Genomic DNA, 25,233 nt, shown 5'->3' with positions numbered 1-25,233 from the left:
GCAGTGCATCTGCCTTGTGTGCTTATGAACGTGTGCAGTACTCACGGATTAAAACACGACATCATTTTTTTTAGTATGTCGACTTCTATGAGCAACTGCTCGTGATAACCGCCTCATGGCGCTGCAAATATGACCGCTAAAGGTCATGTAGGCTCTGACGTAAGTGTTCGAGTCAAAGTTACGCCGATATGACAAGAACTGTAGACGCTGCAAGTGAAAGTAAGCCGAAATTTAGCCTGAAATTTTTGCATTTCAATCCATGAATACCGTGCTATCGTGAGCAGTACGAGCTGGAATACCGAATTCATGCTTATTCAACGATTACTTGTAATGTACTCATACGAATGTGACATATTGAATTGCCAGAGATACCTTCTCGCTTGAGCATTTAGTGTCATGATCGCTATTGCGCTTGCCAACTGCATTTAGCTGCTATGACCGTTAAAGGTAATTTCAATGTTCCAGCTTACATTGCTCACGACTATGCACAACGCCTTGCAGATGAAACATGCTAAAGAAAGCTTTCAAAGAGTCGAGAAACAAACATTAGCCTTCAAATTGGCAATTATGGAAGCACTGAAAATAGCAAGCTTGTGTACTTAGTTCAAAAAGTATAGAACTGGCAGTGCTGTCAGAAGAACTATCAATTTCAAATGTTATTCAGCATGAGCACAACGTTTCTGCTTATTTGCGAGCACTGCATCAGTGCACATCTACTGACACATAGTATGGCCTGTTTTCTAAAAAAGACACAGTTTCGCCGCAACGACGAAGCAATGAATGCAATAGCAACAAATTGGAATGTAACGCGAAGAACGGAATGCAGCTCGAAAAGCAGGACGCACAAAACGAACGCACAGGTACACACAGGATGAGTGCGAACTACTAACTGTCACAGTCGTTACTTATTTCTGTTTGAACAGCGCGCTCCTTTCACAAAGGCGGCCCCTACAGCAAGTGAAGTGACCTTCGTACGCTCTGCAACTTCAGCACGGACATCCCGGAGAAAGCAAGAGACATACACCCCCCACCCAAACCCCCCATTCCTCGAGATAAGTGCGCGCGCAGGCGACCATACCCTGTAGGGCGAAAAGCATCGGCATGGCAGGAGCGGGGCGACGACCTTTAAAGCGCCGCGCACTTCGCACCATCTCGCTGGTGACCAAGAAGCCAGGTCGAAGTAAATGGTGTACAGTAGAACCCCGCTGATACGTTTTTGAAGGGACCGTAGGAAATAAACGTAAGAGCCGAAAAACAGGAAAAACGGCAAAATATTTAGTGGTACAGAATTTTATTTCAATTCTTACGAGCAGCACGAAAATTGGCGCGCTCAGCCGCGATCTAGTCGATGGATAGAAACGCGGAGCTTAGGACGGCCTCATCCACAGAAATGTAATCAACGTATGTGATTTTTTTAACACCAACAGCTGTAGGCATGAAATAAATAAGCACACGCAATCACGACCGGCGCGGCGAGTCCGACCGCGAACCGCACGCACGACCATGCAAGCTCCAACCAGCTCGAACTCCTCCCGTTCTCCGACACATAACGATGACGATGAGTCTACGCCAACGCGATGGCAGAAGTGAATGCCAATCTCGAAGGCCTTGCTTTCGCAAGCAATTACGTCATACACGCCATGTTTGTGCGATACAAATCTCAAAGGCTATGCTTTTGTCAATAGTAAATGCCAATCTCGAAGGCCTTGCTTTCGCAAGCAGTTACGTCATAGATGCCATCTTTGCCATTTGAATCTCGAAGGCCATGCTTTTGTTTGCACAACTGAAAGATTCTGTTGCTTGCGCCTCTCATGCGGCTAATATTACGGTCAAACGAGGCCAAGCTGCGTGAAAATGCACCATGGCCGCTCTCTTTGGTAGTCACTCGGTCGGCTCCGAACGCACTTCGCGGCGTATCATACGGGAACGGTCCGACAGTTACGACGTAACAGCGGGGTTCCCAATACATTGTATCCTATGGGAGCTATGCCGGGACCGGCGGAAAACGACGTAACAGCCGGGAAAACGTAGCAGTGAGGAACGTAACAGCGGGGTTCTACTGTACATAAATAGCTCGCCGTTAGCACACTGAAAGACATATTTCTCGTGGCCTAGCCATCTAACGGCGCGCGCTGCAGAGTGAGAGGTCGCCCGTTCGATTCCTCGCTTCAGAAAAAAGTTTTCTGAATTATTTTTCTTTTTGGCTTTGATATATATATATATATATATATACATATACGGGCTGCGACAGCAAAAACCAGCCGAGAGTGTTCATATAATCGCTATTGCAATAAAAAGACATGTACAGTTGAAACCCTTCATAAGAGACACTTTATAAGAAGCCCTTTATAAGAGACACGCAGCGTACGCTCTGTGTGTGCACATGCGAAGCGCGCTTAGCCTCCAACGTGGCGGAAATGCACACGGTGACCGCTAGATGGCAGATGATTTTGCATAAGGTCTATAAAGAGTTTTGTCTCTATAAGTGTGACTGCTGCCTTCTTCATCGTCACTATCACATGACAATATATTGACAGCTGAAGAGGCAGCAAGATGAATGGGGTGGGAAGATGGAATTGTACCTCGTAGATGAGGAAAGTCCGCTTCCTTTTTATTTTTCTGCCTGTTGGCGTGCTTTGTCTGAGTACTAATATGTTGCATTTGAATGTTCACGAATGTAGGAACTTCTGACGTTCCCCCTGCCACAAGGAATCCAAGAGGCAGCCACCCTCCTGTGACAGTCTCACCTTTCCCAGGAAGGTAGCTTTGAATGACATCCTGGGTCCGGCGAAGAATGAACGGCGAGGTGGCCTGCATCAGCTCGTTGGCCCGTGCCTGGCCTAGCTCCTTCTCTTCCTCTGTGGCCCCCGGAAGTTGTGACCGCAGAATGGGTTCCTCGTAGATGCGACGAAAACTTGACGACTTGCCTGGGAACGTCAAGAAGACGATGCGTAACTACGGGTGTTTCACCAACGCACACCAGGGTATCGTATTTGCTCAAATCTAGGCTGCTTTCACTCACAACATAATGTTGTAAATATGTCGCAGTGACCCTGGTTTCTCTACTGCAAATCAGTTCTGTGGAATCCCGCAAAGTGGCGGAAAGGTTAAGAAAGAGAAATTGACAACCACCCATTTGTAGCACAAGGCCGCAAGGAAATGCATACAGATCTCTCAGAAATCCAAATGAAATTCGTATGAATTCGTATCAGAATTCTCAAAAATTGATAGAGTGACCGCTCCGGAAGGCATTGGTCTTGGGTTTGATCCCCGAACCAGGACAAATTTTTTGGCAGCTAAGAAGCTTTATTTCCAAGAAATTCGTATGAATTTCCTTGTGGCTTTGTGCTATAAACAGGTGGTTGTCAATTTCCCTTTCTTGGCTTATCTACTATCTCGCCATCACTGGCAGTACAAGTTGCGGTTTCGATTGTGTGTTAACACCTCCAGCTTCAGATTTCAAGTTTAAATAAAATAAGTTGACCTACAGTCGTATAAATACAGCATTCTTGTGTTTGATTTGCCCCTTATAGTATAACTGTTGCAATGCGCAAACATTTTTCGAAGTACTATGGTCATGCACTATCTGTGGTGGCATCATTGTGAGCGTGCGATTAGAATACTTAAGTGTATTAAAGAGTAAAGAGTGGATCATGTACAGAGCGCAGCTTTCTCAATTCCCGGGTTGTCGAATATGTACATAAGCGTAGTAGTGTGCAAGTGCGCATTATGAATCACATCGTGCGGACCAAAAGCAGCATGTATTTTTGACAGACACCACGCCTCACATCAAGACCACCAACTACACCAGTTCCCACTGAACTACTCTCATAAAAACAGTTGGATATATCAGATTCAGAACATGTTACATGCATGCATGCGTATAGCTCATTTTACTCTAAAGGTGCAGAAAACACAGGTATTACATGTGAGGAAGATTAATCAAGCCGCATACATTGTCTTACAAATGATGAAAGGAACAGACAGGATTCAAATGTTCTGCGTAAGATGATGGCACAAAAGCATTAACACCGACTCAAACTGAACCTGAAGATGAAGAAAAACACTGACTCATTGCCGCTAACCTAATACGTAGCCCTAGAATTACTTTGAACATAAGTAAAAGCCCATAAGCTCACCCAGTATCCCAGGATTGCAGAAATCAACAAGGGCAAAAAACTCTTGCAGGTCATTCTGAACAGGTGTCCCTGTCAGCAGGATTCTACGTAACGTTCCCAAGTTGTGTAGAGACTAGAGGTGAGTGGGAAGGAAATGAAAGAGATCAACAACATAGAGAAATTTAGTTGGCAGTGAATTTTGCAAAAGAAGCATGAAAAAAGCTGTGGGATAGTAATAACATAACAGGTCAGCTTGGAAAGGAACTAAGGTCATGTAGTGCTGAACAGTATTGCATTGCAAATCACGCAATTTATACAGAGTGCCCTTCATTACAACAAAAACTTCATTACAAAAAGAAAAAAAGTGTCCAGAAATATAATTTCACAAAAAAGTTTTGGAGACAACTCGCTTTTATAGAAAACGTATTTCACAATCTCCTTAGAAGAGGTGACAATGGGACCACTGTTTGTAGCAGGCTGCGAGTGATAGTTATGCATACTCGCGCAAAATAAATTAGGCAAAAAAGACAAATGGAAATTGAATGAAGGTGCAGAAAGAAAGTGAAAGATTAGCAATAATAACAGAGGACTCGACAGCCGCTGAAACGACAGGAATGCTACGGCGATTCTGGTCGGCTGAAGTTACCAAGCTGACTTACCTCCGTGGTTTTGATGTTGGCGTTCTTCAACCTGTGTGCCTCGTCGCAGATGAGCAGGTCAAAGTTGATGCCAGCGAGGCTATTGCTGATGCGCATGTACATCTCATACGAAAGAATCAGCACGGGATACGTAGATGGCTGATTTAGAAAGACCTGGAAAAAAAAAGTTAGTTATACAGCATGGTTATCTCTTAAAATCGAGCTCTGCACGGCAATACACTGGACCACCATTTACGGAGCACAAAAACGCTAATTTCAGTCCGCCGGCAACAATGGTACCATGCAAATCATGATGCTGTAGCAAGTGCTATAACTTGTGGCTATTACAAACTGCTATAAACGTATAAAAGCAACGAAAGAAGGGCAAATAATGTGTTGTTCATTATATAGCAGCACAGAGGTTCAAGCGTAAAAAGTAAAAACACTGCGTGTTTGTAAGGACAATGCTTTAAAGGGCCCCTTCAGCTGTGGTGTAGGTGTTGCAGTCGTGCACAAGTCTACAACGAACATGTGGCTGTGAGAATTTCTTGAAATGATGCTGTAATAGCGGAGTTAGACATGTATGATGATTGAAATGCGACACTTGCTCGTCTCGCTGTTTCCTTCGCTATGCTCAGTTTGTTGGCTCGTCTCTCCTCCTCGCCATGCAAGGAGGATAAGCAGGGAGCACGCGTACCTGCAGGCAGATAAACAGGTTCTTTCTGCTGCTAACATGGCCAGATTCTCGCGGTGATGTTACAACCAATGCTGGGGATACCGAAAGGATTAAAGAGAAGCACGGATTTGCGTTTTTTTTTGTGCGTTTGGCACGCCCACGGCGCATAGCATTGCCACGTTTGGTACTGTTGGTTGTGACGAAACTCTGAACTCAATGCGCGTGTTTATTTGAAATGTTAAACAAAAATATCGGAGGTGGTTTAGTGGCCCTCTAAAAATTATGAACCAGTCAAACATTTCAATAGGAAAAGCTCCAGTACAAATCTTCGACGAAATTATTTATAGCTAGTTGCTCGGCTACAATGCAACATTTCGGCAGTTCAGAAATTGGGCTTTCACAGAGCCAGTAAAGGGTATGGCACTCACGTCAATTTTGTTATTTTGGTCGACGTGGTAGACTCGGAGGTTTCTGTTCTGCAGCCATTTCTTGAACTCTTTGACCCAATTCTGCATATGATGAACAATGAGTAAGATGTTAGCATGTCTACAACATTGCAGAGGCATACAACACACAAATTATTGGTTATTAGCACTAACAGCATTCCAGTACATCCTACCAGCATCACAGTGTTGACAGAATGGGAGCACATGGCCTCTACGCTTGATGATATTGAGATGCGTACACTGTATATCTTTTAGGTGAATGTCCTAAACTGTCTAATGCCCCTTTTCTAAAAGTTTTTGCTTGAGCTTTCAGTTCTTAACCCTGAATAAGCGGCAGCACTAATGTATTCCAAGTACACAGGGTATTGCGCCAAGCGACAGTACCTTTAGTTTTAGCCAGTGACACACAGTCACAATGAACAGAAAAACAAGCATGCTTATCAATATGTCTTAAAGATCTAGCAGTTTACTATATGTATATGTACAGAGCAGCATCCAAATAGGACTGTAGCACAGAAAATAAGGACATGATAACGTGTGTCTGGGGCAAGCAGTACTTTGGTATTACTACAGTATTACAGTCCTGGATCACTACTGTAGATGCTATAAGGTGAAGTAATTGCTGCAGAGGAGCTATTAAACAAACTCTTCGAATGAAGTGTGCACAAAAATTCCCAAAGAAAATCGACGCTTCACACTCCTTTTTATAACTGCGTTGCACATAACATTGGTTTCCTTCAGTTATGACAGCATGAATGAACATACTTATTTTTCAACACCGCGTTCATGTCAGTGTTGTTTGCCCCGTACACACCTTAACAAGGCTACTCGGTGTCACAATGATGATTTTGCGGAGACATGGCTGGCCTCCATATGGTCCTTGCCTCAGTAGCGTCCTGAAGTGAATCGCATCACATTGTTCATTTCACTCTGCAATTTGTTTCACAGCTGTCACATGCAATGTTTATTGCGTAAGCACATGCTTTTGCACTGTTAGTGCTCACCATATCAGTGTGATGCACTGAAGAGTCTTTCCAAGGCCCATTTCATCCCTGAAACGAGATGTTCACTTTGGAAAAATGCGTAAATGCATCCCTTCTCCAAAAGAGACAAAATCATTTGAAAGATCCTATTACTCAAAACACAATAAACAGAAAAACAATATTTTCATTATTGCAAAAGCTATATATAAACCTAAAAGAGAATTCCCAGACAACACATACTCTTGGGAAGTGCTACATTTGGCCTTCCCCAATTGAATACATTCTACGTATGATATGCAGAAATTTGAATTTTTAGTCAAGACTGAACCAATTAACTCTCTCAGATCATTTTTATTAGATCCAACAGGAAAGACCTAATTGTAGTGAACCTGAGGGTCAGCTTCTGTTCATTAGAGTATATTTTTTGTAATTGCAGAAAAATGAGAGTTGAAACTATCGAAGCATCATGCTGAAAACAGACACATTATGCAAGGAAAACTTATCCAAATTATGTAATGTACATAAGAATGTTTAGTGAGTAAAAAGGAGTGATATTGCCTATTATTTGTGAGTAAACCGTTCACTGCAAACTTCAATGCGGACAATGTAACCCCTTAAAACTTGTTGCTGGTATAGTTGGCACAGGCTAACTGGCGATAAAAAAAGATATGCAACAACTACTGAAGAAGATGCTCATGTTGTTGTTCCTCAGATACTTGGCGCAACCCACCCCCGAGGATTGGCCATGAATCGGACGATGCCCTGATTAAGAAATTGATTAGCTAAAAGGAATAGGTATAGAAATAAACAGTTTAACTGCAACTCATTAATGATATAATCAAATAAAATTCAGAAAAAGAAACTAAACATATAGATACATATATATAAATATACATATACAGGTAAATGAACCACTGTGATCAAAGAAAAAAACTTTTGAAAAAGAAACAGAATTAAGTTACTTCAGTTCCTTTAGTCTCCCGTAGGAAATTCCATATAGATGGCTTGCATGTGACGTCATGGACACAGCTTCTGAAAGGAACTGGTACTCCACAATGGTGACTTTGATGACAAACAAGTTGCATCTATGTGAAAACGACGCGGCAGCAACGTCCCTGTGTGTGAATAATGAAAGAACCTGCGTGTGATGTTTTGATAACATCAATGCGACATCGGAAACTTCGCGTCCCCACGTGCTGGTGCTCCAACAGGGCACTTTCAGTGACGTCAGTGCAAGCCATCTATAGCGTCAAAAATGCTTCTATGGCTAAAACCAAGTATGGTAGCACCAAATGAAAGAACCCCCAGAAGTGACAAATTCAAGCTTATCTTTTAATGGGGTTCTTCAATTTTAAACCTTCAGCACGTCAAAAAGAAATGATCCAGAGATTCACTCTCATTGCAGTGAAAGCATAAAGGTGACTAAGCCAGACCAGGCCTGTGAAAGTAGATGTTCAGTGGGGAGACCCGAAATTGTAGCTTTGCAGTTGAGAGTCCTTACCTTCTGTCTACTCTTCCAAGGATGTTTTAGTTCTGGGAAATCGGATGAAAACAAAGGAGACTTGTCGAATTTTTTGAACGTGGTAAGCTTTTCGAATCGCGCTGCCCCTTTCTTCGTCTTCTTCCTTCAGCGGCTGTTGCGCATCTTTTTCACATCAATTAGAACAACTTTCACATAGACTACTAATCGATTAGGTAAATTTGTAGAAGTTCTGAATGCTGAAAAAAGAAAAAAACGTAACTACAGACAGTGTGCTGGGGCAATTCATGAACATCCTGCTGGTTTGCCATTGGGATAGTGGAAACTAGCTTTGAAAGAAAAAAAAAGGAAGGAATTCTTACGCCAGAATAGCACCGCATCCATCAAATGCTCTCATCTGCATGATACACTCGTAGAGGAACACGACGCCTTCTCGCTGGTGAGGTCTCAGACATCGGGCAAGCGAGTCTTCAACGACTACGTCTGTAACAGGGAGGTTCTTCTTGTTGTTGTCCCACTGTAAAGCAAACAGAGTTGAGCTGATATAATATAACTCTATCCTATTTCATGCTACTTCAAACTGACATACTCGAAGTCCCAGCTCATAAGTTTTTGAGAAATGTGCAGGCTTTTTTGCAATAGTTCACCTCTATTTAGAAAATGAGGGACGCAGGCAACACTCACAGTCAATCAGTTTTGCCAACCTGTGCAATGCAAAACCTGCACATTGCACAGGTTTTACATTTGCATATTATTTCGGACATGGCCAAACGTGTCCAAAGGTGACGAGCATATCTGAACACTTATATATATTATATCTGTCACTTATCAAAGTTTTGCTCATTGAACTCAGGTCCTGCTTTGATTTGCTCGTTCAAATATGCACACCAAATGCAGAAATGTTCCAGTTACACAACCATGAAATGAGCTTGTATAAAATTTTGTTAACTTTAGCAAAGCCAAATTTTACTAAACATTAGAAGTAAAGGTTTTATTTTGAGGCCGAAATATTTTATAAGTTTTGCCAAGAACAAGTACAAAAATTTTTAATTTTTTAAATTTAACTAAGTTAGCTCAGTAATTCAGCACCAAGAACCGACATCACTACTCCGCAAATTTTCTAAGACAACCATATTATTGCATTAGTAGCTGACAGTTTAACAAACAGTTACACTGAGCAAGCCAGTTAAGGAAAATTCTTATCACAAATGAGTGACTTGTGTAAGAACATGAATAATGACTATATTTTATCAGCTTTAGATGTCTCACTGTATGCAACTTGCACAAATGCAATATTTTTGTTGCTGTTACAGAATTGTACACAGGATGTGTCACTTTTAAAATTTTTAAGCAATGGCCTATGGAGAAATCTGCTTCAAAAAAGTCAGTAAATCTTACCTTGTTATCTTGTTTTAATGCAATGAATCTCCTCTTAATTTATTGAGTAAATGCTGAGCAAAATTATTTCTTATTCTCATTTATTTAGGTAGGAGCTCCAGAGGTACAGCTTCCTGCGAATGTCATGCCATCTGTGTCTCCTCATTATTATTGATTTGAAAGGAGATACACATCCACAAAGCAAGGAGTCAGGAGCAATAGGACTATCATCAAATTGAAATGTGCAGCAGCCCTTGTGAACTTTGGTGCATTGAGTAAGTGAAGAGAGAGCTCGAGAAAGCTCTTTATTGATAATGAACAAGCAAGACTACTGTTCCTATGCACGAAAGATGGTAAGCATTTTTTGAAATATTAGCTTCACACTCTGGCTTGCAGAGGACATACAGCAAACATCAGGCAAAACTATTTCATTCTTTGAATGGGTACTAACAAACAATGATAATATTTCTCTGGTCCCCCATCAAAGTGCTACATGGCACTCCTGATATTTCCAGCATTACAAAATGACCAAACACTAAACAATGATGTTGATGTCAATACTTCAGTGCCTTTGGGTGAAAATGCCCGCCTTTCTTACTACCCTCCTGCCTCTAACGCTCCTATCTCCCAGTGTTGGACAACAATCTGGACTTTCTGTCCTGGTTAACATTCCCACACTGCCACGTTCATCTCATTGCAACACCACTACTAACATACTATCTGCTTTAATTAAAAAGTTAAATTCCGGGGTTTTACATCCCAAAGCTTCCATATGATTATGGATCGTGGTGTGGACTTCAAATTGATTCTGACTACCTGAGGTTCTTTAACGCGCACCTTAACTTAAGTACATGGGTATCTTCGCATTTTGACCCCATCAATACGCACCGGTCAAGGCCAGAAATTGAACTCACGTCTATGGTGGGTAACCAACTGATGTGAAGTAACCCGCTTTTGTGTTGAAACAGCCAGTGTCCATTGAGTTAGCCTCATCTTGAAACATTAACAGTCCCAATGATGCAATAGAAGTGTGTCACAATGTTTTCCTTCCATGTACAGTGGCATTCAATATGAACTGCTACATGGTGACCATGGTTGATGGGGTGCCAAACCTACACTGTAACACCGGCAAACGTGAAACCAGTTTTGAAAATGCCAGTAGCCAAAACAGTTTTAACGTCACTGATTTTTTCCTGTGTCGGTGCCACCATGCAGTCTTGGCACCGCTTTGACCATGGGTAGCATGTTGCAATTCATATTGGGCACAACTGTACTCGGGCCAAAAGCTTGCTACGTAACGTGCTATACACAAGTTCTGAGAGTATGCATAGATTACATTGTTTACAGTGTTTTCTTTTCCTACGAAAAATAGCAGGTGGCCAACAAGCAGGTTATGCTCATACTTGGTGAATGTTGTTTGGGCGTGGCATGACTAGCGAGTCCGGCTTGATCTGTGGACAGGGTGGTGGGTTGAAAACCTTTTTGCTGCTCACATTAGAGGGAAGGCCTCCCACATGAGGACTTCTGAAAGCTGGGAACTTGACTGTGGCATTTTGTTGTGCCGATGTCTCTGTGTAGAAGTGAAAGAAGTTTTCATTAACTGTAGTACTTCATTAGCTGTATTATGAAGTGCTGACACTGACAGCACAATTACCGTATATGCACTCATGCAAGTGTCGCACTTCTGATATCTGTGATTTTCACAAGCTGCTGCCCTTACACAGAGACCACTCCAGTCAAATTTTATCACGCATGTGCTTCCCCGCACGATTTCGTCACCCCAGAAAAGTTAATTAATTACATCAGTGCATTATGAATGCAATAGCTTTCATAATGCAGATGTTTGTTAACTTTTGCACTCGTGTAATTTTCACTGCCCTTGCTGCTATCACTGCTTATATTTTTGTCACAGCTTATGTAGAATTGAATAATATTATTTTTTGTTCTGCTTTTTTCAAACACTGCCTTTTGTTTTAATTTTGTAAAAACCAATGACAAAAATTTGATAGTTCCAGTAAAATTACAGTATAATAGGAGACTGTTAATTCAGAACTTCTGTGAACCAAGCATTTTTTATTTGAATGAAACTAAATAGCTTTATATCAACATAAGTTGACTAAAGCGTAAACAGAAATAAAATGTCCTAGCGTAAACAGAAACAGAATGTCCTTGCGTCCTACAACGCTAAAGTCGGGAACCAGACGAGTTATGCGCAACACCCCACTGCATTATAAGCAGCCGATTCAATGGCACCATTTTGCTGAAGGCTCGTCGACGTAAACAGTGGTATCAAACATGGATACAATTTGACTGCATATGCCCCAAGAATGCCCTGCCAATCACCTGTTCTTCTGTTCTTTACTTTGTTCCTCCGTATAAAACAACAGGGTTTGAATTACCCTTCATTTATTACTGATTTCCTTTGTTTAGAAGCCTCTGGAACAAATTGGAAACACAAACTAAGACTTCAAGATGTGTTTGAGAACCAGAATTTTCATGTGTTTATTTCAGATTGAATTATCTCAACGCGATTGCATTGCTTTTCAGTTGCCATGCCATATCTCGAGACTTCTTCCAGCCATTTATTTGCACAGGCCAGTGCCACAAATGTTACAAAAAGTCGTCAAGACCTTATGTACATTACAGACTGAGAAGGCGGTACAAGCAATTAGTATAGGTCGTTTTTACTAAGTCTAGGTGCTGAACTTGACAGGTTTGAGTCTTCTTGCGTGGCTGCAGGTACAAAGCCGTCACTGAAGCAGCATCCCGATAAATACTCTTCAGTAGATATGGATGCTTGGATCTGTGGCAAAAAGAAACACATATAAAGAGGTAGACAATAAAAAAAAAAACATTCATCACAAGAATTCACTGAATTGATAGCCACATACAAAGAATATGCAGGAAATGAACTGGAGTGTTGTTAGATTAAGGCAAATTTTTATTGCTGTTTTAACAACAGTACATTAACACTGATGTTAAAAAACAAGCGTGAGAAACCTGGCCCTAGTCGGCTCGTATAGATAAGATGCCATTCATAGTGAAACTAGTATACCATAAGTAGCATAGAACTCTTGCATGCTAAGACAATAACGTCAAAATAAATAAACTGTGATAACTCAACATCACTGTAATAAAAAAATCGTTAACTAGGTACTGGGTGTGTTCAGATAAGGACAGACCAAGGGGGGTCCCGACTATTTTTTGTTTTGCACGAAATTTTTATATGAGGTGGGCAAATGTCTCTATAGAAAGGAATGAACCTTCGTTTTGCGGAAATTGTCACGGATTTCTAGGAAAAAATTCGCGTTTCACAACATGTGGAAAAAGGCAATTCTGCAACTTTCAGATTTCACAAATTTGGAGGCCTATCACTAAAAACTTAACGCATTGTGGACATCAGTGTTAATTTTTCGTAAATCTTCAGCAATAGTACTATCGGCCTACGGGAATTTAAATTTGTGTGACTGACAGTACATTTTCGAAAAATTGCCATACTTTGGTTTTTCAGCGACTGCCTCTGGCTGACCCCAAATTCAAGGGTCTTTTTTCGCAGTTTTCGCTAAAGCGCTGAAGCTGAAAATATTTCTCACAAGTCTACGAAAGGTTTTTCGCTAATTCAGCAATAAGTTATGCGACTACACTGCATATTTGTTTCGTTATAAAATCCCAAAAATGCCATAATTCCAAAACTAGCGAAAATTGCAATATTTTAGGGTCGTTTTAAAAAAAATAATCATCACCAATTTTTATGAAAATGATGAACTATACCCGACCATGACTGCTAAATATTGTGCTGCAAAAATATGTTGCATTATTTTGTTTTAAGTGAGAAAATTGAGCTTATTTTAATACCCATGTATGGTCTTCACATCAATGTGTGGCGTTCTAATGATAAAATAAATTTAATAGACATATTTAGTTCGTAGCTCGCTTTTTTGGTTTTAGTAATGACGATGGACCCAGCTTGTGTCTTCCTGACCGTTTTGACTCACAGAAAAGGTGAGCTTGAATTTTTCAGAGCTCCTCTGTCTGTATCCATACTACGGCACATTGAGGCACCAGGCACACGAGAGCGCGTACAGCAAGACCAGAGCGTAATTGAATGCCACCCGCAAGAGAGGGAAACAAAAGTACGTATAACAGCCAAGCACTCCGAGAACCTGTGACGGAGAACACATGACTGTCGTGAAATGCGAGACGCACCGCGGTGCGCCTGCAACGGTCGGCCCCAGACAGGAGAGAGCGTTCCCCTCACCCCTGAAAAGAAGCTTTTTGGGTGTGGACCGTATGTCAGTCTGGATAGTGAACTCGAACAAAGAAGTCGTGTTGTTTTCTACGTGTGTCAATGATACAGTTTTTTCATCACATTGTAGTTACTCTCGTGTCGTCCTCTATTATTAATAATAAGTTATCGTAAGCAGATAAGATAGAGATTGCGGAGTAAGTAAGAAGCCCACTGCAAGCAGCTCTCTTCACGTAAACCCTGGTGTCAAGACATCAGCTGCGATCCGGCTACTGAACTTTCGTTATTGCACTAAGAACTTCCTTGGACGCTACCTTCACCCCAAAGTGAGTGTACCTTATACTCACTGTAACCTACTGTGTCACCGAGAGACCGCACTGTGGCAAAGTTCTGATGGCGAAGTTTCCTGAACGAAATTGCTGTGCCGACTACTTAAAGAGACAAGCGGAAGATCAGGTTTCAGAGGAATTTCCGCAGTGTCAGACTTGGGAAATGACAATCTAAAGAAAGTGTTGGAAGCTGACACAGCGCTCAGAGTGCATGAATCGCACTTTGTGTGCCAGAATTGCTTTAGGAAATTTAAGGAAGACATTGTGCATATGGAAGAGGAATCCAGTCAGTCCAATCAGGGTTTCCAGACTTCAGAGGAAGTTATGGAAAGCATTAAGGCAGTCGTTGGTGCCCCATCAGCAGTGTCGCCACTAAAGCCTCCTCGGAGTGTAAAGAAAGGGAAGAGACTCTCGTACGCAAAGCGCAAGGCAGATGAAATTACTAGAGCTGCTGTAAGAAACATTCGATGCGGAATTCGCACAGCATACGGCATTAAAGACATTCCATCACAATTCAGTTGCTGCGCCTCTGCCAGCTGGAAGAAAAACCTACACACAGCGTACATCAAGTGCACATCTTTTCGAGAGTGCTGCCGTCTGCTATCCTTGATACATCTGAGCCTAACAATAAAAGAGGTGCAACGCTTCATTCCAGAGGCAACGAAGCACACGATTCTAAAGGCCAGGAAGATAGCTGCAGAACAAGGTGTGTGGAGCCTTTTGGAGCCGTACTGCAGAGAAAAATTGAGTGAAGCAGACACCAACAAAATCCTTGAATACTACACAAAAGATGAGCTGGACTGTTCAAGACAGAGTCCAAACAAGAAAGATGCGGTGCGCGTGCGCATAGATGGAAATGCCGAATTCATTTTGAAGCGTTTCTTGACGCGGTCGCTACAAGAGACATACTCAGTCTACAAACTTGCTAATCCGCTGTCAGCGGTTGGTCTGACAAAATTCATATCTTTGCGCCCAGAATGGGTCAAATGCTCACCGCATCGGGAGGGGTGTGTATGGGCATATTGTGCAAATTTCAAACTATGCCTTATCGGGATCAAAAATGCGTCGGGGTCTTTGATGTCGACTGATGATGTGCAGGCGTTCTGTGTGTGCACGCAGCCTAGCACCAAATGCTTCTTAGGCGAGTGCGAACAATGTCATGTGAAGAATGGTCTCAGCCTGGGAACTCTTGGCATAGCGCCGGACGAAGAAATTGTATTTGCTACTTAATTGGGAATCAGGTGAACTAATAAAGAAGACCATGATGCCTCCAGCATTCCTAAAGGAATTTCCAAATGTGACCATGCAATGGATCCCTCATTACTACCTCAGGCGCACGCAAGCAAATGCCATACACGAGGAAAAACAGTGTTGTGAAAAGGGTTCCATTGTTTTCCACTTTGACTTTGCCGAAAATTGGTCCATCGTACTCCCAGATGAAGTACAATCTTACCATTGCCAAAGTACGCAAATTAGCATCTTTACTTGCGTTGTATCGACAAGAAAGTCGACATGGAACTACGCAATAATTAGCGATGTCGTTTGCCACGACTCTGCACATGCTTGCTAGGCCCTGAGAAAAATCAAGGATCACATTGAAGATTATGCTCCAATTTACACGAAACTAACACTTGTGAGTGAGCTGCCCATTTTAAGAACCGCTTCCAACTGCACGAATTGCAATGCAGTCAGCTTCAGACAACCAAGTGGCTTTTTTCGGCAACGGGGCACGGCAAAAATGCCTGCGACGGCATCAGTGGCCTTGTGAAACACCAAGCCACACTACATAACCTGCGTTCACCCGCCACCGAGGTCATTCAGTGCGCAAGTGATTTCGTTACTATTGTAGCCAGTAAACTTAAAAAGGTTTTCTTACTGCATATGGAGAAGAGTGAAGTGGAAGCCTTCAGAGAACTGAAGAAGGAGGAATGGAAACTTGCCAGACGGGTTCAAGGTATTCAGGCAGCCCACATGTGCAAACACATGAAATCGGACCAAAGGAACTTCCTGTACGTAGCGCGGTGCGCAGACACAGAGTGGAAGGAGTTGTGAATCTGCAGTGTGCAAAATTTGATTGCCTGAATGGATATTACTCATTCTAGGTGACGTGAATAAACTATTTAATGCGCAACATGAACGTGTGCTTCTTGTAGATTCATAACTCCCTCATTCCCACCATCTCAACCCGTTTCTGCGAATGATAAATTCGTCGAAATATTAAGACCGCAATGGTCTTAATATTCCCCATACAATGGTAATGCTCGAGCCACCTGTACATTATTGTAACCAACTCTAGTCCATAAATTTCGTTGCTTGATGGAAGGATATCAGGGTAAGTACTCAGTTGAAGATGGTAACACGAAGGCTTTTATTATTAATAAAGTATAGGAAGATATTTTTGCAGGATTTTCATCGAAATATGGCCCTCAAGCAGTCTTAGGGCAAGTTAATAATCATTTTCCTTAAAGAAACAGACGCGAACGTCACATTTCTGGCCCCCTTTCTCTACCACCCAGCCACGAGCAATGGGGTCTAGGCACACTAACGCAACAATAACATTTTCCCGTACTGTTAAGGAAACACTAGTTGAATCTCTTTTGTGTTAGATACGTGGTATGATGTGAACTAAAATGGTTGACGTGCAGAAAGATTTGCACTCTACACCACGGGCTTTCATTTGTACGCGCTCTCGGGTGCCGGCTGCCTCAATGTACTGGTAGGGACACAGACAGAGGAGCTCTGAAAATTCAAGCTCAGCTTTTATGTGACTCAAAACGGTCAGAAAGACACAAGCTGCGTCCATCGTCATTATTAAAACCAGAAAAGCGAGCTACGAACTAAATATGTCTATTAAATTTTTTGTCGTTAGAATGCCACACATTGATGTTAAGACCATACATGGGTAATAAAATAAGCTAAATTTTCTCACTTAAAACAAAATAATGCAACATATTTTTGCAGCACAATATTTAGCAGTCATGGTTGGGTATAGTTCATCATTTTCATAAAAATCGGTGATGATTATTTTTTTTAAAACGACCCTAAAATGTTGCAATTTTCGCTAGTTTTGGAATTATGGCATTTTTGGGATTTTATAACGAAACAAATATGCAGTGTAGTCGCATAACTTTTTGCTTAATTAGCGAAAAACCTCTCGTAGACTTGTGAGAAATATTTTCAGCTTCAGCGCTTTAGCGAAAACTGCGAAAAAAGACCCTTGAATTTGGGGTCAGCCAGAGGTAGCCGCTCAAAAATCAAAGTTTGTCAATTTTTCAAAAATGTACTGCCACTCACACAAATTTAAATTTCCGTAGGCCGATAGTACTATTGCTGAAGATTTACGAAAAATTAACACTGATGTCTACAATGCGTTAAGTTTTTAGTGATAGGCCTCCAAAGTTGTGAAATCTGAAAGTTGCAGAATTGCCTTTTTCCACCTGTTGTGAAACGTGAATTTTTTCCTAGAAATCCGTGATAATTTCCGCAAAACGAAGGTTCATTCCTTTCTATAGAGACATTTGCCCAGCTCATATAAAAATTTCGTGCAAAACAAAAAATAGTCGGGACCCCCCTTGGTCTGTCCTTATCTGAACACACCCTACTATAATTCAGCAGCTCTATACCAGTGAAAAATTGACAATGATTGAAATTCTGTAAACGAACAGTCATCACTTCAAACAATTCATGCATTAATAAATTTACTATACCTCACATTCTTTGCCACCAATGCCGAAAATGCTTCCTTCTTCGATTGCATCGACCTCCTTCACTTTGTACCCAAACGCAGATGCCAATCTGCATTGTTTATAGGAATTGGATGAACAGAGAAAAATAATGTTGGTGAGAATTTTATCAGTTTATACTTCTTTCTATGTTTGTAGACTCCAATATAGAACACGTAAACTTACTCAGCCTCAGCAAAAGGAGCTCTAATAGCACATTCAACAAATGTAAATACGATACCCATATATTGCATAAGGGAGAAATATAACATGAATTGAACTGCGGAACAAGTGGGAACCAAGTATTGGATGCTGGGCACGTTGGTAATCGATATTGATGAAGAATATAGCACAGAAAAACGAAGGATGAGAAGGAAAACACACACACAAAAATAAGAGAAGTGACCTTGCATTCAGATCTGGTGGTCCCATACTGCAAGTCATTTCCCTTCTTCCGTTCTCGTGCCCTGTCTTCCTTCTCAGCATTTGTTTTTCCTGCACCATTCTTCATCTAAGAGTGAACAGTTGACATCAACGAAGAGGATGTTTCACTAAACTTACTAAACCATAACATGAGAAAAACATTTATAGTGGTATATAGCTCGCTCACATGCTTCGGTGTTTCTCAGAAAAAAATGACATTTGCTGCAGAAGCAAGTTTGCTCCTCCGACTAAGAAAGTTGTTGTGCGTGAGGCATAATACGGGTTATGCCGTTCGGAAAAAAAAACACAAGGTACCGGTTAATATACTAATGCACATCTAATGCGTATGAATAATTGGACTAAACTCACTCTTTTCCCTCCAGGCTTCTCAATGTGGCCGACCGTCCTTTGATGATGAGTACAGCTACATCAAAAAAATGCCCATGGAAGGTAAGTTCCGAGCACATTAACACAGTAACAAAAAGGGATCCAGAAAAATAAGAGAGCAAAAAAAAACAAAACAATAAGAGGCGGTGAAATCAGCCAGATGGCCGACCAGTTGGCCACCCTGCCATCCGAGAGAAAGGAGGTGAGAGATTTAAAGAACAAAAATGTGGAAAAAGAAACAATTTCCGAGGTTCTACATGACAAATCCACAATATAATATAATGAGGTATGCTGTAGTGAGGGACTACGGATTAATTTTAGCCACCTGGGCTTGCTTAACGTGATCTAAATATAGGTACACACGCATTTTTGCAATTCATTCCGATAAAAAGAAATGCAAGAGGAGGGAGGGAGAGTTAATGTAGATACTAGAAGATACATGGTGCCTTTAAGAACTTTATGAGATGCATCGATTTCAACGTGCAATTAAAGCATGCAAAGTCTCAATAGAGTATTGCTACTTACCATCGCCTTCCCACTTCTTGTGCTGCACATGAAAGACAAATGTCGCATCAATATTTCTGCCAGTTTAGATTCTAATGCAACAACAAGGCAAGAAAAACGAGCTAAGCTCACTTTTTTCGTGGATTTCTTGCACCAGACGACACTGTAGTAACGAGCATTGTTAGTGGCTCCCGATCCTTCAGACAGGGGCAACTGCGTTCCTGTACTCTTAGCTGGTGCCGGTGGTGTTGGCGGACTGCGTAGACATTAACGATGAGTTAGTGACAAAATTCAAAGACAGTTTGATGAGGCTGTGTAGTCTGCCTGACAATGACAGTGAAGCACCTTGTAAACCAATATCTAAAACTCTTAGATCGCCATAAAGGAGATAACATGACAAAGATAAGGCAAAGAAAAGATAGGGACATTCAACAGGGGTCAGCAACCCTGTGCTGCATGGAAGGACAAGAGGTATGAAAGATAACAGAAAAAGAAGAGAATAATGAAAATTAAGATGTTTGTGTGGGTGCTATCACATGCTGGTTTATGAAGGGGCAACACAGTCGTACCCAGCATCAATGTGCAATCCAAAGGTGTTACCATCTGCTGTGCCTGTTTTTGCAACTACTTTTTGACAATGGATACCTGACAGTGCCTCGCAGTTATGTGTAGCAAATGTTTTCATGCCCAAGGAAAAAAACGTAGCACTGTGGCATAAAGGGCAAAGTACTGACAACAACAGCGAGATTTAGAATTGCACATGACCTCCTCTGGCACTGTACCAGATATATGTGGGTGCAACTATGCATGGGTGCACCATACACTAGTGCAATATACACTGGGGTACCAGAAATTTCACACCTTTAAAAACTTTAGTGCACTGCATAAGGCCTGTAATGGTGCACCAGCACTACTGCGCTGCCCCTAAAGAGCTCTGATGCTTGCACCAGTGAAATTGCATCACGTTCAGATTGCAAGGCCTAATATTTGTTTGCAATTTTTTCGTTGTCTAAGAAGATTTAAACAGAAGATACAAATTGAAAATCAAATGTTTTATCATTGCACGTAACAATTGTCTAAAATTCTGAGAAGTTATTCAATGACAACCACAATACCTGCTCTGAACAACATTCCCATTCCAATAATATGAAATCTGCTTGACACATATGGCATGCCATACACAGGTAGCATGCATATACATGCATATACATAAATTAAATAATTAGTCATTATTAATCCACTTCTCAAATATTATAATCACAGCATAAGTGTCAATGAGAAGATTGTAAACCACCCTGAAAATTTTCTGATCCAGGTTTCTATCGCACTACAGGTGCTATGACAAAGTTTTTTTTTTTTCCATGCCAGAAAGAAAGCTCACAAAATGCAAGAAAGTGTCAAGTGGCTAATCAGTGCGGTGCATTGCTAACACACAAAAAGTTACATTAATAAAAGCTCTGTTAGCTGTGATTTTCACAGAGCATGGACAATAAATGCTGCAAGCAACATCAATGTCACACTATTCTGATGCAGCGTTTCAAACTAATTAGTTACCTTTCGTGACAGCTCTCAGCATGTGGTGAACCAAAGCTGGGGCTTAGTGTCGCACTAGCTGAATGCTCAACACGGACCTTCTTCGTCGCATCTTGTGCAGGTGGTGGTTGATTAACAAGGTTCATTATATCGCTGATACTTCTTTTCCGAACCCCATTGTCAGATCCAGTCGCAGCAATGTGACGATCTGTCTGTACCTACAAAGATAAAGCATAACACAGTCATGAAAGAAGACCTTCCTCTCTAGCAAGCTGATAAGATTCATGGACTCGTGGCTTTGGAGCCAACAGCGAGCTGAGGCTCTCAGAGATGACACTGGGCAAGGCAAACATTTCGAACAACCTTTAACGTCTCCCGACTGTCACTTCTCTAGCAAAGATCTACAAGATGTCCCCACCGTGTCCCATAACCACATGCCAACATTAACTATGATAGTCAGCGGTGCAGCACACTCTACAAGTTTCACCATCTGCGTCTCCTCAGGATATCTGATGGTGTTTCTGATTGTGATACTGATGGTGTTTCTGATGGTGATGGTGATGGGTATCTGATGGTGATACTGTATTCTACTACTGAATTGGTGGATTCTGCCTTAGTGTCTGGGTTTGTCTCTCACAACAGTGTGGTGTATTAGTTACCCCTCTGCAATGTCAGATACCATGGTCAAACATTTACTTGCCTATGAGTGGGTTCTCGCCATTGGACCTTTGTGCATTATGTGGGCAAGTAGTGGTAGTAGATCCTTAAACTTGTGGCACACGGCCACACCGAGGGACTGGCCAAGAACTGGGTAGTTTTTAAAGGAAATCTTTAAAATATAATAGAAGTTATCTTTTCTGAATTAGTAAAGAAGAAATACAGAATCGTTGGCCCATTTCCTCCTCTTTGGCTAATGATAAAATCCCGAAAGAGAGACATACTTAATGCAATACCCATCATGTGGTCTGCCAGTAAGTGATATTTTGTTTTTGACATATTAAACGCATTTTTTTTTTCTCTACTATAAGCACTTGACTAAAATTTTTGCCGCCGTTCCATGCTGGCTTCACCAAAAAATTCACACAGGATTTGTACAGGTTTCAAAGGAGAAAATTCACGGATATTCAAGGAATTTCAAGGGCCTGTCACACGTTTTTCAAGGACTAAAAAACGGCATCCAAATAAGGATTTTTTTTACTCTAACAATGTTCCAATTCTGGCTTAATTTATCGCACTTATGCAGTTGAAACTCAATTTAACGAAGTCATCACCACACTCAAATTACTTTGTTAAATCAAGAAAGGCATTTTTCAGTTCTTCGAAACCTAAAATTGTAACATAGAGGCACTCAAAATCTACTACGGCATTGTTTTTGCCACTAAGCCATGCGTGTTCATGTGAAAAGTCTGTTCATGTGTGCAGAACATTGAGCCTCACATATGTGGTCCAGGCGATGCAGGCCAGGTAGACAGTCATGTGAAATATGATACGCAGCCGAAATGTAAAGACGGGGAGAACGAATGCAGTCATTATGCGAGCAGGACGAGCAAGAAAGTTGCAAGGAGATGGTCAGTGTCGTCTGTCACATAAATCATGAAATAACGAAAGCACGCAGTAGTGTTCCTGTGGGAGTGTTGAGAGGAACACTAAGCCACCGCCACCCGTAGTAGTTTGTGGTATGCAACAGCGCGACTGTTGAGTCCACTGTTCCGTACATGTGGGTGGTGTGTAGCCTTGTTAAAATAAAACCAGGCTCGTGACTATGGATGACAGATGTTTTAACGCAACAGCTTCAGTGCCCGCGCATGAAGAAAAATGATATCTGTGTAAAAAAAAATAGCGCTTCTTTTTAGTAATATATTTCAGGAAAAACTTCTAAGTTAGTTTCATTAATTTGTGCTGAAAACAATGTTGAACGTTGTGAGTACATGCCGGGGAATGCAAATTTCTTCCTTAGATTGCGAACTACGTAAAATCGGATTTTGTTAGATCGAGTTTTAACTGTAGTATTACACTGTAGAAAAGACTAGCCTTGATGCCATCCAAAGTAGTTCCCAACACACAACAAATGTTCAGGACAGGTGCTGAGACTTCTCTAGTATTAGCAAGGCTTGACATCATTACAGTTTACTAACCACATGTACCGCTCCCTTGACAGGGAAAAAAGCAGCATAAATGTAGGATACACGAGCGAAGTCGCAAGGAGACGAGTACAGAAAGAGAGAAAGCAAGACAAGATGCACTGACGGGTGAGGAGTGAAATGAACGTTAGGCCAAGGCATGAACAAACAGAATACATGCAAACTCGCAAGGTGTATTGTTTGTGAAATGGAAAGTCTGCTGCATCGACGCTAATCTACAACAGAGAGCAGGTTGCACTGTGGACTTTAGACTACACTGGTCCCGAAATTCATGGGTTTTCAAGGACAGAATACAATTCCAGAACCTTCGAGGGCCTTGAAAATGTCATTTTCAAATTCAAGGGTTTTCAAGGACCTGTACGAAACCTGTACTCACACGATCACTTTCAGATTATATTTAGTACCTTAACATTATTTTGCAGAGTAAAAATAGAAAGACTTTTAATTTATGGTGGAGTAACGGTAATACACAGCATTATGTTACAGGAGAGGAAGGCACTCCATCAATTCAATACATTTACACTGCGAAACTTGGCGAATACACGCTTGTGGGTATGTGCCGTACATACGTTGGAGGCAACAGCAGCAACAACAACAAAGATCACCGCGAGATAGCAAGTATTATCGGTAGACTACCAGGCGCAAAATTTTGTAAACTACTCCAAATTTAAAAAGAATTTACAGTCAACTTTGTCATCATTGTCCAGTATGGAGAGAAATGTTAAAGCTATGAGTCTTTGCTCGGTTTTAAAACGTACCATAACAAAATCACAGTTCACTATATCGTCAGCAAAAGGAAATTCAGTGTGTGCATGGTGGAATTCGGATTGTGCAAGAGATTATAGACGCCGAAAAGCGGCCTGGAAGAAACTTCTTATAAACCAAAGTCCTACTAATTGGCGAAATTATTTGTACGCTAAAGCTATGTTCAAAAGAACAGTATCATTAGCAAAAGATGAATATGACGAAAAACGATATAATTTTCTATCCAAGAGTGGTAATAAAAAAGCTCTGTTTAGATTTCTTCGTAGTCGTAAGGCTATTGCAGCGCCCGTAAACATTGACTCGGTTATTCTTTCACCTAAGGAATTGGCAGATTTATTAACTGAAATTGCATCGGGCCTTGAAAAGCGATTTACATCACAGTTACAACTAAAGTTTGTGAAGCATTCATGTGTGAACGATTTTATCGAAGTAAATATGGAAGAACTTGCGCATGTCATTCACCTTCTCCCTAATTCAGCTCCAGGCCCAGATGGAGTTACGTCAGAAATGTTAAAGATATTATTTGATATCTCTCCAAACGATCTTCTTAACGTCGTCAACCACTCCCTTAGAAATGGCTGGATTCCTCCTGACTGGAGACTTGCAAAAATTGTTCCCCTTCTTAAAAAACAGGGAGCGGGAATGCAGATAGACAACATTAGACCAATCGCTCTAACGTCCCATGTCGTTAAATTAATAGAAAGAATTTTATACATAAGAATTATGAAGTTTATCACAGATAAAGCAATACTGAGCGCGTGCCAGATTGGATTTCGACCCGGTTGCTCGATATGGTGTGCTCATGTCGATTTAGAGGCTCGTATAAAGCTTGCCCGGCACAGAAGACAATTATCGGCTTTAGTAACCCTAGATTTAGCCAAGGCATATGATAGCGTTGAACATATCATTCTCCTTAATGCCCTCAACGAATTAAATTTCCAGCAATATATTACAAATTGGCTGTACGAATTTTTAAAAGATAGAAAATTTTATTGCTCCCAACGAGGCGTTTCTACGTCTAAGCATAGTCAAACGAGAGGTGTTCCCCAGGGCTCTGTTCTTTCACCTGTTTTATTTAATATCTTGTTAAGTTCGATTCCACTGTGTGATAAGGTACAAGTGTATGTATACGCAGATGACATTGCGTTTTTCGCATCTGATTATGATATACATTTACTCCATTCAACGTTGCAATCATATTTAGCAACATTAGACTCCTGGTTTGAAGATATTCGAATGCAACTAAACGTTACCAAAAGTGCCATAATTGTTTTTCCTTTACATATGCCTGTTAATATTTCTCTTCACTATCGGCAAGAAAGAATTCCCCAAGTGGACTGTATTAAATATCTGGGAGTAATATATGATGAAAAACTGAGCTGGCGTAGTCACATTGAACATGTTAAAGCTAAGGCTACACGCGCTGTCGGAATGATAACTAAACTTGGTCGGCTCCGTTCCGGGC

At 41.3% G+C, this 25,233-nt stretch overlaps 1 protein-coding gene across 1 annotated transcript in view; it reads right to left on the bottom strand.

The window, feature by feature from the left end:
• The window catches only part of LOC119389782 (DNA repair and recombination protein RAD54B), a 39,112-nt gene that overhangs the window by 11,639 nt on the left and 2,240 nt on the right, over positions 1–25,233 (bottom strand). The window contains exons 2-15 of the mRNA XM_037657171.2: positions 20,884–21,080; positions 19,462–19,585; positions 19,351–19,372; positions 18,808–18,862; positions 18,001–18,088; positions 12,407–12,521; positions 11,122–11,288; positions 8,704–8,858; positions 6,883–6,930; positions 6,693–6,774; positions 5,861–5,941; positions 4,778–4,930; positions 4,140–4,251; positions 2,748–2,927 (exon numbers count right to left, since the gene is read on the bottom strand). Of these exons, the coding sequence (XP_037513099.1) occupies positions 2,748–2,927; positions 4,140–4,251; positions 4,778–4,930; positions 5,861–5,941; positions 6,693–6,774; positions 6,883–6,930; positions 8,704–8,858; positions 11,122–11,288; positions 12,407–12,521; positions 18,001–18,088; positions 18,808–18,862; positions 19,351–19,372; positions 19,462–19,585; positions 20,884–21,080 (1,579 nt within the window). The remainder of the gene's footprint in view (positions 1–2,747; positions 2,928–4,139; positions 4,252–4,777; positions 4,931–5,860; positions 5,942–6,692; positions 6,775–6,882; positions 6,931–8,703; positions 8,859–11,121; positions 11,289–12,406; positions 12,522–18,000; positions 18,089–18,807; positions 18,863–19,350; positions 19,373–19,461; positions 19,586–20,883; positions 21,081–25,233) is intronic.

Source organism: Rhipicephalus sanguineus, chromosome 4 (assembly GCF_013339695.2).
Source record: "Rhipicephalus sanguineus isolate Rsan-2018 chromosome 4, BIME_Rsan_1.4, whole genome shotgun sequence".
NCBI classification, from domain to species: Eukaryota; Metazoa; Arthropoda; class Arachnida; order Ixodida; family Ixodidae; genus Rhipicephalus; species Rhipicephalus sanguineus.
The sequence above is the reverse complement of the archived record's forward strand: the minus strand, read 5'-3'. Positions and strand labels throughout refer to the sequence as shown.